Genomic DNA, 16,258 nt, shown 5'->3' with positions numbered 1-16,258 from the left:
CGAGATAACGTGTAACACTCCATTATCCTAAGCCTTATCTCTAGTCGTAAAGCAAATGATAACAAAGTGCCACGACAGTTCTAAACCTTAAAATATATAATATATATATCCAAGAATTTATATAACTAGAAGCCCGATGAAGAAGTAAAACTCAAAGTCGCATAAAATTGAATTACGAAACGCGAAGCGTTCACACACGATAACTAAACGCGTAAGTACGAACAGAACAAAACATAATATATATAACCTTGTAGATAGCTCCAGGATACACAAGGTAATAATTAAATTAAGGGATAAGTACGATTTTGGTCCCTAACGTAGAGGTCGAAAATTTATTTCGTCCCCGGCTTTTTTTTCGCTACAAAATGGTCCCCAAGGTTTCAGTTTGTTTTAAAATCGTCCTTTTTACCAATTTTATTTTTTTATTACCAATTTACCCCTCATTAAAAAAATTATAAAATAAAATAAAAGAGGAAAGAAAGGGTACAGAGAAGTGGGGGTGGGGAGAGAAAGAAAGGGGGGTGGGGCGCGAGAAGGGGGGAGGGAGGAGGGGGAGAGAAGGGGGACGCCATACCGCCGCACCGCCACTGCCCGCCCGCCGCCGACGCCTCTTCTTCTTCTTCTTCTTCTTCTTCTTCTTCTTCTTCTTCTCCCCAGAGCAACTGCGACCCTCTCCCCTCCTTCTCTCTTTCCCTGTCTCAGACTCCTCGAACCAGAGCTCACCGCCGGTGAGCCTCCCCTGCTTCACCATCGCGCAGCAACATGGAGCCTCCCCTGCTTCACCACCACCAGCGAGCCTCCCTGCTTCCCCTCCCTCAATCCCTGTCACAGAAGGAATCAGAGCTCACCGCCGCCCATTACCCTCCCTCCAGCCCCTTCCTGTCATGTCCAGACCACCGGCGCTCCACCACTGCCTTCCCTATCCCCTCTTTTCTATTTTCTATTTTCATAATCCAGTTATCATTTTGCTTTCAATTTCTGTTTTTGGTTAGTGTTAGATGATTGATTTGATTCTGGATTAGTTTAGCTGGATTTTAATTTTCTGTTAGTTGATTTTAGGGTATTGAATTGCTGAGAATTGCTGCTAAATTGTTGTTGTTGTTGTTCTTGAGCTTCTGTTATTGAATTGCTGAAAATTGCTTCTGCTGTTCTTCCGCTTCTGCTTGATGTTCTGTTTTTTGGTTGATGGTTCTTTTGATTTTCAATTTTGTTGATGGTTCTGATGATGATGATGATGATGACCATGATGATAATGGTGGTGGTGGTAGTGGGTTCTGGTTTCTGGTTGATTTTGTTGTTTTGATGATGTTGATGATGATGACCATGATGATAATGGTGGTGGTGGTGGTGCTTAGGCTTCTCTGCTGAGGTTGGTTGATTTTGGGGGTGAAGGGAGAAGGGTATTTTCGTCCGAAGGACGATTTTAAAACAAACTGAAACCTTGGGGACCATTTTATAGCGAAAAAAAAGTCGGGAACGAAATAAATTTTTGGCCTCTACATTAGGGACCAAAATCGTACTTATCCCTTAAATTAACAAGATATATATAAGTATGATATACCAAAAAGAGAACTAGTCACAGCCTGCAGAGTTTAGGCTGACTAGTCAAACTGAAATACAAAAGAGTGTTAGAAGTTTAAAACTGCTTATACAACTTATCTCTCAAATCAAGCCTCTAAGGTCATAAAGTCTAAAATAAAAAGGTGAGAGAAAATACTACAAAAAAAGTTAAGTAAAATAAAACATAAGGAAGATCATCCTCCGCTCTGTCACCATATCCACAAACTCACCGAAGTGGGTTACGACCTGCATCTAAAATCAACAACATACGGTATGAGAACCGGAGGTTCTCAGTATGGTAACAGTGCCCAATATGTAAGATATAAGGTTCCAGGACGCCAAAGGCAATCCTAAAACTTCACATCAAAAACAGATATTCAAGCTTAACGAAAATAAATAACTTAAACCATAAATCATAAAAAGGGTTATCTAAACTTAAGGGATTTCTAACTAAAACTAGTCACACCGCTGTATCCCATATCCTTCACCAACCTAACCTCCACGCGATCCCATCGCCGCCGCCTACCTGACCTCCTCAGCACCAAACAATCACAGATAATGCAAGCAAATAAAACCCAAGTAATATACATATATAACAGGTAATTCAACTAGCATTTAGGCATGTTATTCAAATAGGCATAACTCAAGTAATCAAAGCAAGCAAGCATATAAAAGATGCATATGATGAATGTCCATCTTTATCCTATTTGACTCGTGATATCACTTATCGGTTCAAAATTCCAATCCGACACATCTCCGAGGATGTTGCCTTTCTGCCACGACCAGGGATATAGTACCCTGCTGACTCTTACTTTATCTTGCACCCCGCGAGTTATAGTGCCCGTCACACTCTTTCGGGTTATGGTGCCTGAGTTCATTCTGGCAGCAAAAAGGTTATGTGAGCGGGAGACTACTACAGCCCTCACATCTCAACATAGGCGGGAGATTGCCACAGCCCTTGCCCGAGGCGCATAGCGACTTACCAAACAATGCATGTCACATGAGCGGGAGACTGCCACAGACCTCACATCCGGACATAGGCAGGAGACTGTCACAGTCCCTACGATGGAGAACAATGCATGTCACAATCACATAATCCATAATCAGAGGCTACTGCTCATAGCGCACTTCCGTTCATACTCATTCCATTAACCATAATCATTCATTTTCAAGTTCCAATCTCATAATCCATTATCAATATCTCAAGTTCCTCAAATACAACCTAATCATTCCAAATCTCAAATTCTCATCAAAGAAAATACCTCACCATACCATATTTACTAATCTCTTTCACAAATCTTCCAAAGCCTAAGTTACTGGCTCTAAACTCATATCAAAGAAAATCACCAATTCAATTAACTATCCTATCTTCACTAGTCTTAGAGTTTAATTACTAGCCACGAATCTTAAGGAAAGTTATGGAAGTTGGAAAGCTAGGGAACCTTAAAAGCATAGAAAAACACATTTTCAGCAAAACAGGGGTTGTGCATACGCACACGTTGAAAAAGGTACATCCACGTACGCATACACGAAAATTGGCCATTTCGCGTACGCATACCTGGGCCACGTATGCATGTATATCAGAATTCCAGAAAAGTTAAGTTGCAGAAATTTCAGTTTTAGACCCCAAACTTTAAACGTTCATAACTTCATCTGCAAAAATCCATTTTTCTCAAATTTTATATTAATTTAAAGCTCTTTAACTCATCTTTAATTTAAAATAATTTCCAACCAATTTCAAAAATTAAGGCTCAAGTTATGATCCGTCAAAATTCACCAAAAGTAGATTTTTTACCAAAAGTGACAATTCTCTAGTTTTCCAAAACTTCCAAAATCAAAACAACTCAAAACATACCCAAACATCATAAAAGACTGCCTCCTACTCCAGTTTACCATTTCATAGCATTTTTTTCAATTGAACACCTATTTCACTCATTCTCTTCCACCTCTTTCCATTAGAATTCAACAAAATCCACAATTTACAATCAATAGCTCAACCTCAACAATTATCACACAATATAACTCTTCATATACATTATTCACCACCATTCAATATCAACATCAACTACACTATTCAAAACCCAATGTCATCATCAATATTTATCACCACTCATCATAATCACATTCAACATCAATATTCATCATATATTCATATATCACACATTCTAACACTCCATATCATCCTTTTCATCATCAGACATAAATTCACATATAAATTAATCATACGCGACATCATTCAATCCTATTTTAAGGTCAACTATCCTACGTATCCAAAAATATTATATATTACATAAAGAAAACCAAAACCATATCTTGGCTGATTCCCGAAATACACCAGACACCAAAATGAAGCCACCAAACTCGATCCAAAAGCCTCAAACTAACTCTAACAAACACCAAAACTCAATCTAACATTATACAACATACCAACATCAAACCTAGGATTCACAAAAATAACTAAACACAAAGGTTTAGTAAGACCTTACCTTATCCAACGAAATTAGAGATAAAACCCAACAATATTCCAATGCTAGATCACTCCTAAACAAACAAAATCATAAAACTTACTCAAAAACCAAACGTAAAAACATGAAATTGTTAGGGCTGGAAACTGGAGCTTGAGTTTCGAAATCTTATGAACAAAACTTTGTTCGAAATGACGGACTCGGCGAGAGTTTCGCGTGCCAAAAATGGCTCGTCAATCGGAACTCCGTAGCTCAAGTTATGGCCAAAAGAAGGATAGGAGATGAATAGTAGCAACTCTCTTCTTCCTCTCTTCTCTCTCGAGCGCCCCTTTCTTGTTTTAGGGCTAGAAATGAGTTGAAATGCTCATTAGTTGTGTTTATATATGTTGGGTTTGGACTCAATTTGGGCCCGGTCTAAACCGTTAAAGTTTTTAGTTCGTTTGGCCCACTTTGGGCCAAAACCTTTAAGATTAGCGTCCGATTTTTGATTCTAAATTATTTGTCATTTCAAAACAATAAATTCAATTTCCAAAATCTTATTTTCTAAAAATACACAGTAACGGAAAGACTAGAGCCGATACTGCCGGCTCAAGTGCCGGTACGCATTTTTACAAAGATTTTTCGTAAAAAATACATTTTTCCATTAGAAAAAATGCATTGAATTTAAATTTCACCTTTATATTTTAAAAAGAACACTTCTATATTTTTAAACTTATTCTAAACAATTAAAATTATTATTTTATTAAAATAATTTTATGTAAAAACTCTAACTTTTACATAACGGAGCATATATTTGACATTTGAGTAAGTAGCCGTAGGCCCGTAGCCTATGATGGGAATTAATCACAGTAGAAGAAAAATTTGGGGGTCAATTTACTATAAGAAAATAAAAACATGGGTCTATTTGTAAATTACTTTGACAATTTCATCTAAATAGAGCTCTTCCTGAAAATTCCACATAATACCTGTTTGGATATGACCTGCATCGCTATAGTATGTGCTGGATTGTTGCTGTTGTCATATGATTTAAATGATGTACATGTAATATCTTTGAGGTTTACTAAATATAAGAAGATTCGAATCCGCGAATAAGTTATTATAATATTATTTATATATATTTATTATATATTATCTATCATCTATATATAATGGGATATAGAAAAATATTTGGTTTACAATTTTTTTTTCATATATAATTTATAAAAAAACAAATTTTGTTAATTCTAAAACTAGAATATAAAGCCTCTTAAATAAAATATAAGTATTTACCATCATATTATATATCACATTGGTTGTACATATTTAATGAATAAAGAAGTAAATTTTAGTGCATTTTTTAGGTAAATTATGTTTTTAAATTATTAGAAAAGCATAATAAATTGTTTTAACTTAAATTGATTTAGTTAAAAAATGGTATTTTAAAGTAATTCAATTTATCTTAAAATTTAAAATCAATACATAAACTAATTTTATATAGAAATCAAGAAAAGTTATTTTTATATAAAATTAGTCGTACTATACTAAACCGTTCATTCATTTTATATTCATATATTGTTATAATTTTTTAAAATTTTTATTGTATTCATTTATTTTGTAACGACTATAATTAAAATTTTTATAATAATTTTAAATTAAATATTTTTATAAAATTTTAAAATTTTTATTATAAGTATTTTTTGTAATTATTATAAGCATTTTTATAAAAAATTTTATTCTACAAATAAAATAACATGATTTAATTAATGACTCTCATCATTTGGTAGAAAATATGATCCTATAAAAATATAGTGTATTTTTATAAAGTTTAACCTTTTTCATTACATAATGGATATATACTAACGAGTACATTATAAATTTTTATAGTATTCATCAAATTTTGTAAGAAATTTTTAAATTTTAAAAAATTGTTTACAATACAAAAAACTTATAAAAATATTTAATTTAAAATTGTTATAAAAATTTTAGTTGTACTAATAACAAAATAAATAAATAAAATAAATTTTTTTAAAAATTATAACAATATATGAATGTAAAATAAATGATCGATTTAGTATGATACAACTAACTTTATACAAAAATCAGCTTCGTATGTAAATCAATACATTTTGTAACTCTAGTACTTTAAGGTTTAAATCCATTTTTTTATAAATCAATTTAAGTTAAAACGAAATATTTTATTAGTAAATCAATGTAATTAGAAAATTAATTTAAGTTATATCGACTTATATAAAAACATTTTAAAAACAAAAGTCAAAACGGAATAATATGATAATATTAAGAGGCAATCAATTTAAAAATTTGATTTTCCCTTATTTGTTTGGTGAACATCTATTAATACTTTTAGTACACATTAGTTTTAACATATATTGTCGAATATAAAAGATAAAATTATAAATATATAATAATTTTCTAGTCACCTTTTTTCTTTTTTACAGAACTAGCAACAGTAAAATACTTGGTGAATTGTAGATTCGAGTATGCAATGCTTTTGGGTAAAATATTATAATCAGCAACGAGAATACAACATGTAATATGATTTTTTAAAGATTTAATTACTCTGTTGATCCTAATAGTTTCGTAAAATTTTCAATTAGGTCCCTATACTTTTTTTTTCTTTTTAACTAGGTCCTGCACTAATTTTTTTTTCAATTAAGTCCCTCTTAGTAGTAATTGGGTTAATTTTATAGGGACCTAACTAAAAAAAATGGTATAGAGACCTAAATAAAAGGAAAAAAAAAAGTGTAAAGACTCAATTAAAAAAAAATTGGTGCAAGGACTCAATTAAAAGAAAAAAAAGTATAGGGACCTAATTGAAAATTTCGCGAAACTATAAGGACCAACAGAGTAATTAAACCTTTTTTAAATTCAAGAAGAATAAACCAACTGAATTAATCAATTTTTTAAAATAAATAATTAATGATAAAATAACCTTAATCAATATGAATTATTTTATTTTTTAAAAAAATAATTACTTAAGCTAATTTAATCATTTTTTATTCAACAGTTAATAAAAAATAAATTTAACCAAAGAAAGAAAAACCGTATCACATGTTATTATATTCTTATTTATTTGATTATAAATTATAATACTTCATTCAGAATAGGAGGCAGATGAAGTAGCATTAAAGAAACGGTAAGTGATGACCCTCCAAATCTTCAAATCTACCATGCAAATTATATATAATTTTAGGTTCAGCCGTATTTGTTCTGAATTTTTTCTTTAGCTCATCTTTGATACAAAAGTATCTTTATTACCATCGAATTTATAAGATTAGACCCACCATTTTATAATGGAAGAGGGTATACTAAGAAGAATAAAAAAGACAAAAGGGAGTGTGGAACACGAATAGAGAGGGAGGGAAGAGGGGGACAAAAAGGAAGGAGAGTGATATTATGAGAGCAGAAAGCAGAAAGCAGAGAGCAGAAGGACCATGATCACTGATGAGGCCAGACAATGTCAGTGATTCAGTGTGTTGGTGAGCAATTGCGTGCACACCCATTCATGTCATTAATGTCTATTCCCCACTCCCACCCCCACCCTGTTTCCTTTCTCCCCTCTTTGCCTTAGTACCATCTTTTCATCCTTTTTCTCTGTCCTCTTCTCCCACCCCCTTTAATTTCTCTCTTTAGTACTACCACCACTACTAACTAGGTCTAGCATAAATCATTTCTTGTTTTTATTTCCTCCTCAATTCATTCAAATTATTACCGTCTCTTTTTCTTTAAAATTTTTATTCATTATATCGTTTCTTCAAATCAAACTTTGTTCCCTTCCTTTTATACTCGTTTACATAAGACTAGTTTAGAATATATGTCTGGAGGTATCTCCACCCGCCTCTTTGGGGTTTGGAATTTATCAGGTTATGCCCACTGCTAGCTATAGTTTTGTCATTTTTGTGTTACCTTTGGTCATCAAACCTTACTCTGTTATTATTACTACTATTGCTATGATATGATAACAATCTACTTGAGCTACAAATTAATTATTGTCATAAGAAGAGCGGTTAGATACACAAGTATTTCGTATTAAAATAAAATTCAAAAAAATATCGTATTATTAGTATATTACATGACTACAAATTATTAGCATGATAAAATATATATTTAGTTGTATCAGTTCAACTTATAGTACATGGAAATCAACCGACCAATAACTAGAAAAGTTTATAATTAAGTCAAACCGTGATAAACCTAAGTAACAGAACATTACTAAATTTGATTAGTATTTATAAATATAAATTTAAGTATACGAGATATACTAAGACATAAATATATATTTTTTTGAAGTACATTAAAAAAATTGGAACAATGAAAAACATGTTTAAGTTTCTTCATTGCTTCAATTTTTAGTTTAACTAATTTTGTTATGAATCCAAATATGATTTTTGTACTCAAACCATACTTCTTAGTTAGCGTTCACCTATTAATCCTAAAAATTAATTTTCTTTTCACCAACTCTACTCTTAGTACATCTTATGGTTTTATTAATGACATTTTTATTTTTTCTCTTTGTATAAACATTTTTTATTATTTATTGGTTTTTTTATTTTTTATTTGATATTGTATACTTTTATAACTGTAGTTATTGTTATCTTTTCATAATATGATTGATTGATCTTATTAGTTAGAACAAATTAAATAAAAAAATTCATCATAGATAACAACAACAACAACAACAATAATAATAATAATAAATTATAACATACTAAAAAAAGGTATTAAGAATACTAAAAAAAATATTATATAAAAAATATACTAAAAAATATAAAAAAATTAAACATACTTAAAAAAATAATATTATAATTTAATATAATATTTTTATTTAATAATTATTTTAACTAATATTATCCAAACAATATTCATATTATCAAAATTAATTTTAGTATAAAATTACTACATATAAATTATATTGACGCAAATTTATTCTTACTCAAAATTAATTTTATAAAATCACTTTAATTCAAACTCCAATTTTATAATGGTCAGTCCAAACACACACCTTTGTTAATTGTTATAGTTGCTATTACTGTTTGACATTTGAAATTGGAAGGTTGCTGTATTGTGAAGAGTTTAATTCACGTGCATGGATTTGACAATATTGGTAATGAATTTCGAGAAAAGAGTCTTTATTTGCATTAATGAATATTCTGATGCCATCATTAACATCTTCTGCATATGCTGTGCTACTCTGTGCTGACCCTCTCTTTATGTGTTGTCTGGTCCTACACCCTTCAGCGCCAGGAACGGAGAGCAAAGTAAACCAATCTTTTTGACTCCTTAATTTCCCGCCTTATTTCAACGAAAAAAACATTTGTACGTTATTTTAGATAGTAGGAACCCTAAGGTTATGTCGAGAACTAAAAATTAAAAAAAATGTAGAGATACAATTTTGTGTCAACAAAAATTTAAAATGTTATCAAATCATTATACGACTTACTTTACTTATATATGGAATAGTTGACAGATAATATTTCAATAATAATTTTAAGAGTACACATATATGGTGAGGATTCCAGCGAATTTATTGAATTTAAGACGTCAATAAGAAAAAGAAGACACAAGAGTCCAATTTAAAGCGTTGTTAGGACTTAAATAGGAAAAGCAAAGTGACAAAATTAAATGGTGATGCGATGAAAATGGTGTTATGTTGTGGCATTGAATTAATGATATAGCAGGAGGAGTGGGGGCACATAGCCAATATGAGTGGTGAAATGGAGGATAAATGAGCGGTGAAAGCGACAAGTCTATAAGACGGAAAGAACAATGGAAGGAGAGGAGGAAGAGAAAGAGGAGAAAGAGATGATGGGTGAGGTTCGTTGACCACGATTTCAAAGTGACGTGGCAGTGCCACCCAATAGCTATTAGCTAGGTATTCCTAATTTCCAATGTTGGAAGCTTAAGGTTCCGTCAAATCGAAAATGAATGCAAAACGTAAAACGGCAGAACCTAATTAGCAGTCAATCAAAATGACAGTGCAACTCGCAGGTCATGGAGACGAACTCGGATGATATACCTCTTTTCTTTTCTTTTCCTTTCCTTTCCCTTTTGATCTGATCCCAAATCAAAAGCTGCTGCACCGACTAGCAGAGGACCTTCTCAATTACGAAAACAACCTACCTCTATGTCTGGGGCTGAAGCCTGAAAGTGAATTAAGGGAACTCCTAAGTCAGATTAAACTCCATTTGGTAGGAACTTGATGAATTGAATTTAAGATTGTGAGTCGAAGTTAGATTTTAACTGTATATTAGATAAGTTGTGTATGTTAAAAATTTATTAATTCATGAAATAGCTTGATTATATATATAATATCACTCATCATTGTTTTATAAATTTATATAAATATACAATAGTCAATAGATGTGTTCGGTTTAGCATTCCAAGTATAGAATTTTTTGTTTTTTTTTTTCTAAACGCAAATACGATTCTATGTTTTAACTACCGTTTATCAAAAGCAATAAAGTGTAACTTTTACTTCAATTGTTAGATTGAGAAGTAATTGAAAAAATTTTATTTATTTTCTGCTAATTTTTCCATTAAAAAAAATCAGACTTTTTATATTTATTTTTTTATGGCCATACTTTACAAATAAATATTTTTTTATACTAGCTTTTTTAGTACTTTTTTCTAAGTTTTAATTTTTATTAATTTCTTTATTTGTTTTTCTTGTTCATAATATAATATACATGTTTTTGTCTAGAGCTTTTTTTTATGTTCTCTAATATATATTGTTGTATTTTTTTAATGGAATTTTTAGTACTCATTGTTCATATAATTTTTTAATATTTTTATTAATACATATTTTTTTATGAATTTTTTTATTTTTTGTTTGTCTTTGTATAACTTTCACGTTGTGCTTTTGAATTAGTATATATTTTATTTACTATGGTTATTTTTTTATAATATAAATTATTTAATTTCATTAGAAATGCCAAATGAAATACAAAAAAAAAATACTAAAAAACAGGACCAAAAAATTATGACAAAAAAGTGCTAAATTCAAACATAATTTAAGCTCCCTTAAAAAAATTATAGTCAAAGAGTGTTATTAAAAAATATTATTTTAAATGATACAAATTGATTTTTAGTAATTTTTATTTAAACATGATTTTAAATAATATAATCTAAATAATATTCATTTTACTATAATTTATTTTGATATAAAATTAATAAACATAAATCACATTAACATTAATTCATTTACGCATTAATGTTTTTATAAAAAATTTATAATTATATTTTTATAGGCAACATAAACTATAATTGATAAGTATATAATATATATTATTAACAAGTTATTTAAGTTAGTTCTTAAATTCAACTCGTTTATAAATTTATAGTAAGCGAAACTTTGAGCTGAGTGAAACTAGATTTCTGTAAATTCTAGTTTAAACTTAATATAATTCGGTTCATTCCCGCATCAACATGAAAACAAAGAGCGCCAAACAAACTGCTATGTGCCGACGCCCACGCTACACGGACGTGCAAACAGACGGCAATCTCAATCATTCATTGTTTATTGCTCAATAACTTATTATCGGAATCCCTGTCTTGTTCCCTCTTTTTGCTAATATACTCTAGAAATTTCTAAGAAACATAATTATTAGGACTTAGGGTATTCATTTATAGGATAGCGTATATGTGAAAGAGGAGATGGTTGTATTATTTAACAACCATTGAATGTCATTCATGAGAGAGGTAATTGAAGACTGTTTTTCCAAGTCCCAACAATCATAATTGATGGTTAATTCATTTACCTCTACATTAATCTTTATTTTGTACACGTTTAACTATTTTGCCATTTGGACAAATATTTCAAACTAAATATTACTTCTAAATTTTATTTTCTCTACAAATGTAAATTTTAAAGTTAGATGTAAATTTTCATTCATTATCTTGAAAATTGAGATTTTTAGGTAAAAATGTTTACTTATTTTTACTATCGATAATTTTTGTTATTGATTCAGGAAAAAAAAAATCAAACCTAAAACATTAAAAAGTTATATGTAATTAATAACTAAACTCAATGTATGACCAAAATATGTAAAATTTGAGCATAGAATAATTCATTCTTTAAGTACTCCAACTTACATTGATTGCTTATCATTAACTGTTTGAACTAACATATTACTATAAATCTTGCACTGAATAGTGACAAATTAATTTTAAGAGATGGCTCAATTGCCATTATCTTGAGCTTTTGAAAATTGAACTAGTCAAACTATGAAAAACTAACATCGTGATAATCCAATCCAAAGAAGAATGAAATTATTTATGAGATAATTATATACTGTCTTGTTTAATGTCCGGTGTAAAATAGAATATACATACTACTACCTACCCTATTATATTAAAATAGAGTATATTGTAATTATAGCAAGCGACAATTATACTTAACACAATTAAAGTATTACACAGCAACAGACAACAATTATTATAAGTGATACAAACTTTCTCTTGATAAGACCTAACGTCAGAGTATTTCTACAATCAATAATTGCAGATTGTAATTTTTGCAATCTGTGTATAATACATATGAGATATGATTGATCAATTGGTAAAATATTTATGCATGCCATTAGTAAATAATCAATCATATATTTCTACATTAATAATAATTTTAATATCTAATTGGATATAATCCATATCAATTAAGCTCAAATATAAAATAGAAAACATCAAATGCAATTTACTACCTTTGAGAAAACATGGAGAGAGTCAAAAAGTTTTTAATTCAATTAAAAAATGAATACCAAAAATAAAAAAGGAAAATATTTGCAATTAATGCAGTTTTGATGATGATAGTATAAAGACAAGAGAAAGAAAGAAGAGAAAGAGAAAGTGAGGGAATGTGTGTAAGTGTTCCCGAATAAGTCGGCGTGGTGAGTGCACCGTATAATCAAAACCCCAATCCCCTCAACCCTGAAAACTGCCATTGCCAACAACAACAATAACAACGACCATTATCACCACTACCACTACAACCTCCCCCACTCTAATCCCAAAACGTTTAGGTCACTAGATACCACTCCTCCATTTAGGATCTATTGCTCCACCAAATCATATTCAACCAGTGCTTTCTAATTCTTATGCTAGGGTTTTAATTTAATTTATTATATCTAATAATTAGAAAGGAAAAAAACAAAAGCAATGTCTTCGTCTTCGGCGGCTGCCGCAAACAATTCGCCGTGTGCGGCGTGCAAGATTCAGCGTCGGAAGTGCACACAGGAGTGCGTGTTCGCGCCATACTTCCCGCCGGACAACCCGCAGAGATTTGCGTACGTTCATAAGGTGTTCGGAGCAAGCAACGTGGCAAAACTCCTCAACGACCTGAACGCAGCTCAACGAGAGGATGCAGTGAAGTCGCTGGCATACGAGGCCGAGGCACGTCTCCGTGACCCCGTGTACGGTTGCGTAGGACTCATTTCACTTCTCCAGCACAAGCTCAAACAACTCCAGGCTGAACTTAACCATGCTAAGACGGAACTCGCAAACTACGTTGTCGTTAACAATAATAATAACGGTTCACCTCACGCGCCTGTTCTCCCGCTCTTTAACAACCAACACCATCAGCAACCTTCTCAACTGAATCGTAACAACCTCTCACATCACTCTCTGCAACCATTTTCTGTTTCTGTTTCCCCTTTTCAGGAGGTTGTTATGCAGCACCAGCAAGAGATTTTGGGGTTTGAGAATTATATGACGGTTGGTTCTTCTTCCGCTGCTTCTGCTGTCTCACCTTCGCTGGCTCTTGGACCGGTTGATCACAGTTTTCATCACCATCATCATAATCATCACCATAATCTGCAGCAGCAGATTCAGGCGCATCATCAATCTTTTATGTTTCAGAAGCAGGCAAAGTTCGAAGGCGAGGAGGGTAGGAATAGCAGAAGGACCGGTCCTTGTTGCTGATTTCATAATTGCATTCTCCTTCAGTTCTAACATTTGTCAACCTAGGTTTGTGTTCTCTGACTCTATGTTTATTACTTCTTGATATTGTTATGATTAAGTCAGGCAGCCTTTGATTTTTAATTTACTATGCTTGGGTTTTATAAAACCATTCTTCCATCTTAACTCATCACCATAACATAAAATTTAGGAATCGTAAATTCAGTACAATAAAATATATAAATTCGGATATAATTTAAGTCTATATTTTAGTTTTACTTTTTTTTAAGTTTTTATTTAAAAAATACATAATACAATATTGTTTATTTTTATGTACTCTTTATGTATTATTTATATACTTTTTTAATTTTATTATAAAATTATAATTGAATATATATTTTTTATTGGACTAAATTTCTTTTTATTGTTATGAATTAAGATGAAAGGGGGGTTTAATAAGTTTTATTTTATTTTATTTGATTCTTTTGGTTCAATTCTGGAACTGTTATTATGATAATGCTTAAGACTTTATGTGTTTGACTGATTTGTGAAAATCACAGTTAGTTGTGATTGATATTTTCTTCATCTTCACTACTTGTGTCTACTTCACAAAGGAGAAATAAAAAAATAAATAGAAAGAAAAAAATAGTGTGTTTTTTAACTTTTAATGTCACTGTTTACAGGAGAGAGGTACATAAAATTATGCCTTTGATTTTAACAGTCTAATATATATGCTTTGAAGTTAGGACCTTGATTTGTTAAGTCTTCATAGTGTATATGTGGACATTTGAAGTCAACACATGATGTTAACTCTTCAGTGTATTACCTTTTATTAGAATCTATTGTGTCCAAATCTTATTCATGTGCAAAAACCTAGATGTATGTCAAGAACAATCTCTTTCTGTTATGTTACACAACACTGATTTTAACTGATTGATTCTTTCTTCTTTTGGAGCATGCATAAGCATGAGTATAAATTCAAACATCATTTTCATTCTAGGATGCTAACAATAGCTTTAATTTAGTCTCTTCTGAAGGCTGCAGCAGCATCATAGTTTTACAAGTTGGAGGAGCAAAGAAACTATAAGGAGACACAAACTTGCTTGAAGAAAGTGGAGAGAACAGATAGGGATCTGAGGTAGTTACGTGAGAGTGAGACTGGCTAGTTTCTGGGTTTGAACTTTTTCTAAATTATTCTCAGGATCGAAATGAGATGCATTTTAGAAAGTTAGGATCTGCATCGATATTCGAGATCAAGTTTTCTGAATTGGAAATGTAAATCAAAACTTTACCTAGTATTTAACACCTTACCCTTTTCTTTAAGTGTCATCATTATTATCATTATGTTATGGTCGCGCTGGTTTTCAGGTAGTGATAATTAGTGAACATGATTGGATAACATTATTCGATCTTCTTTACGTTGCTCAAGTTATTTATTTGTTGGAGAAAAATCCATTTTTAAATTTTGTTTTGCTTGCCATCAACAAATCTGAGACAGCCATGCTTATGAGTTATGATGAAAATTACTAAATCCATGTCCGAGTTCAAACCGATATAGAACTATAATGGAAACTAGATACCAATAAACGATAACTATATTATGGATTTCTGCAACTTAAATAACTCACAAACATCACTGTCTAAATTATTAGGTATCTTAATCAAGTAAGAGAAATTCGAATCTTATAAAAAATATATAAAATATGAAAAAATCTAGGGTCAGTAATTTTTGTGTTTTGTGATCAGCACTTAACCATCAAAACAAAAGTGAATAATCTCCCATCATTACATGTAATCTCACACAATTAAAAACACTATTGATGGCTAATTGATGGTTACAAAACACCAAAATTATTAGTCCCCTAACATTCCTCATAAAATATTTTATATTCATTACTCATTTCGATACAAAAATTTGTTATTCTTTTTAATAATAGGAAAAATCCTAAAAAATGACTAACTAATGACCAAAAAATAATAAATTCTAATAGTCATCTAACATTTTTTTTAATAATACATACTTAATTTTATCAGAAACATAATAATATTAATAATAAAAATCTCTCACATAACTTCTTTACATTGTTCCACAATTCGACAAAAACAAATGATTTTTGCATCATATTTTAAGCATGAGACAATGTAAATAGCATTTTAACTCTTCCATTTTCTATTATGGATTTCTTTTATCTTATTATTACTAGTCAAGGTAGTAAAATTATAATTTTTACTTCTACTCGAAAAGCTAATACAAAATCGTAATTCGTAAAATCGTTAGACGAAACATAAATCTAACTCGTAAATCATAAAATCTGAAAAATATAAGAAATATAACAAAATTATATATA

The 16,258-nt window shown here is 30.6% G+C and overlaps 1 protein-coding gene across 2 annotated transcripts; it reads left to right on the top strand.

The window, feature by feature from the left end:
- Positions 1-12,857: 12,857 nt before the first annotated feature.
- LOC112767337 (LOB domain-containing protein 19) lies at positions 12,858-15,233 on the top strand. Of its 2 annotated transcripts, none has more exons than XM_025813204.2 (2): positions 12,858-13,979; positions 14,948-15,233. In XM_025813204.2, exon 1 carries the CDS (start codon positions 13,173-13,175, stop codon positions 13,932-13,934), a length of 762 nt encoding a protein of 253 aa, XP_025668989.1. In that variant the 5' UTR covers positions 12,858-13,172; the 3' UTR covers positions 13,935-13,979; positions 14,948-15,233. The 2 variants fall into 2 exon arrangements, with proteins under 2 accessions (XP_025668989.1, XP_025668988.1); XM_025813203.2 differs by having other exon boundaries at positions 14,936-15,233.
- The last annotated feature ends 1,025 nt before the right edge of the window (positions 15,234-16,258 follow it).

Source organism: Arachis hypogaea, chromosome 17 (assembly GCF_003086295.3).
Source record: "Arachis hypogaea cultivar Tifrunner chromosome 17, arahy.Tifrunner.gnm2.J5K5, whole genome shotgun sequence".
Classification (NCBI taxonomy): domain Eukaryota; kingdom Viridiplantae; phylum Streptophyta; class Magnoliopsida; order Fabales; family Fabaceae; genus Arachis; species Arachis hypogaea.
Note: the sequence above shows the minus strand (reverse complement) of the source record. Positions and strands in the feature narration are given on the sequence as shown.

What these genes read in the sequence shown, in the direction of transcription:
- LOC112767337 (XM_025813204.2), top strand. Translation starts at nt 13,173, where the DNA reads ATGTCTTCGTCTTCGGCGGCTGCCGCAAACAATTCGCCGTGTGCGGCG.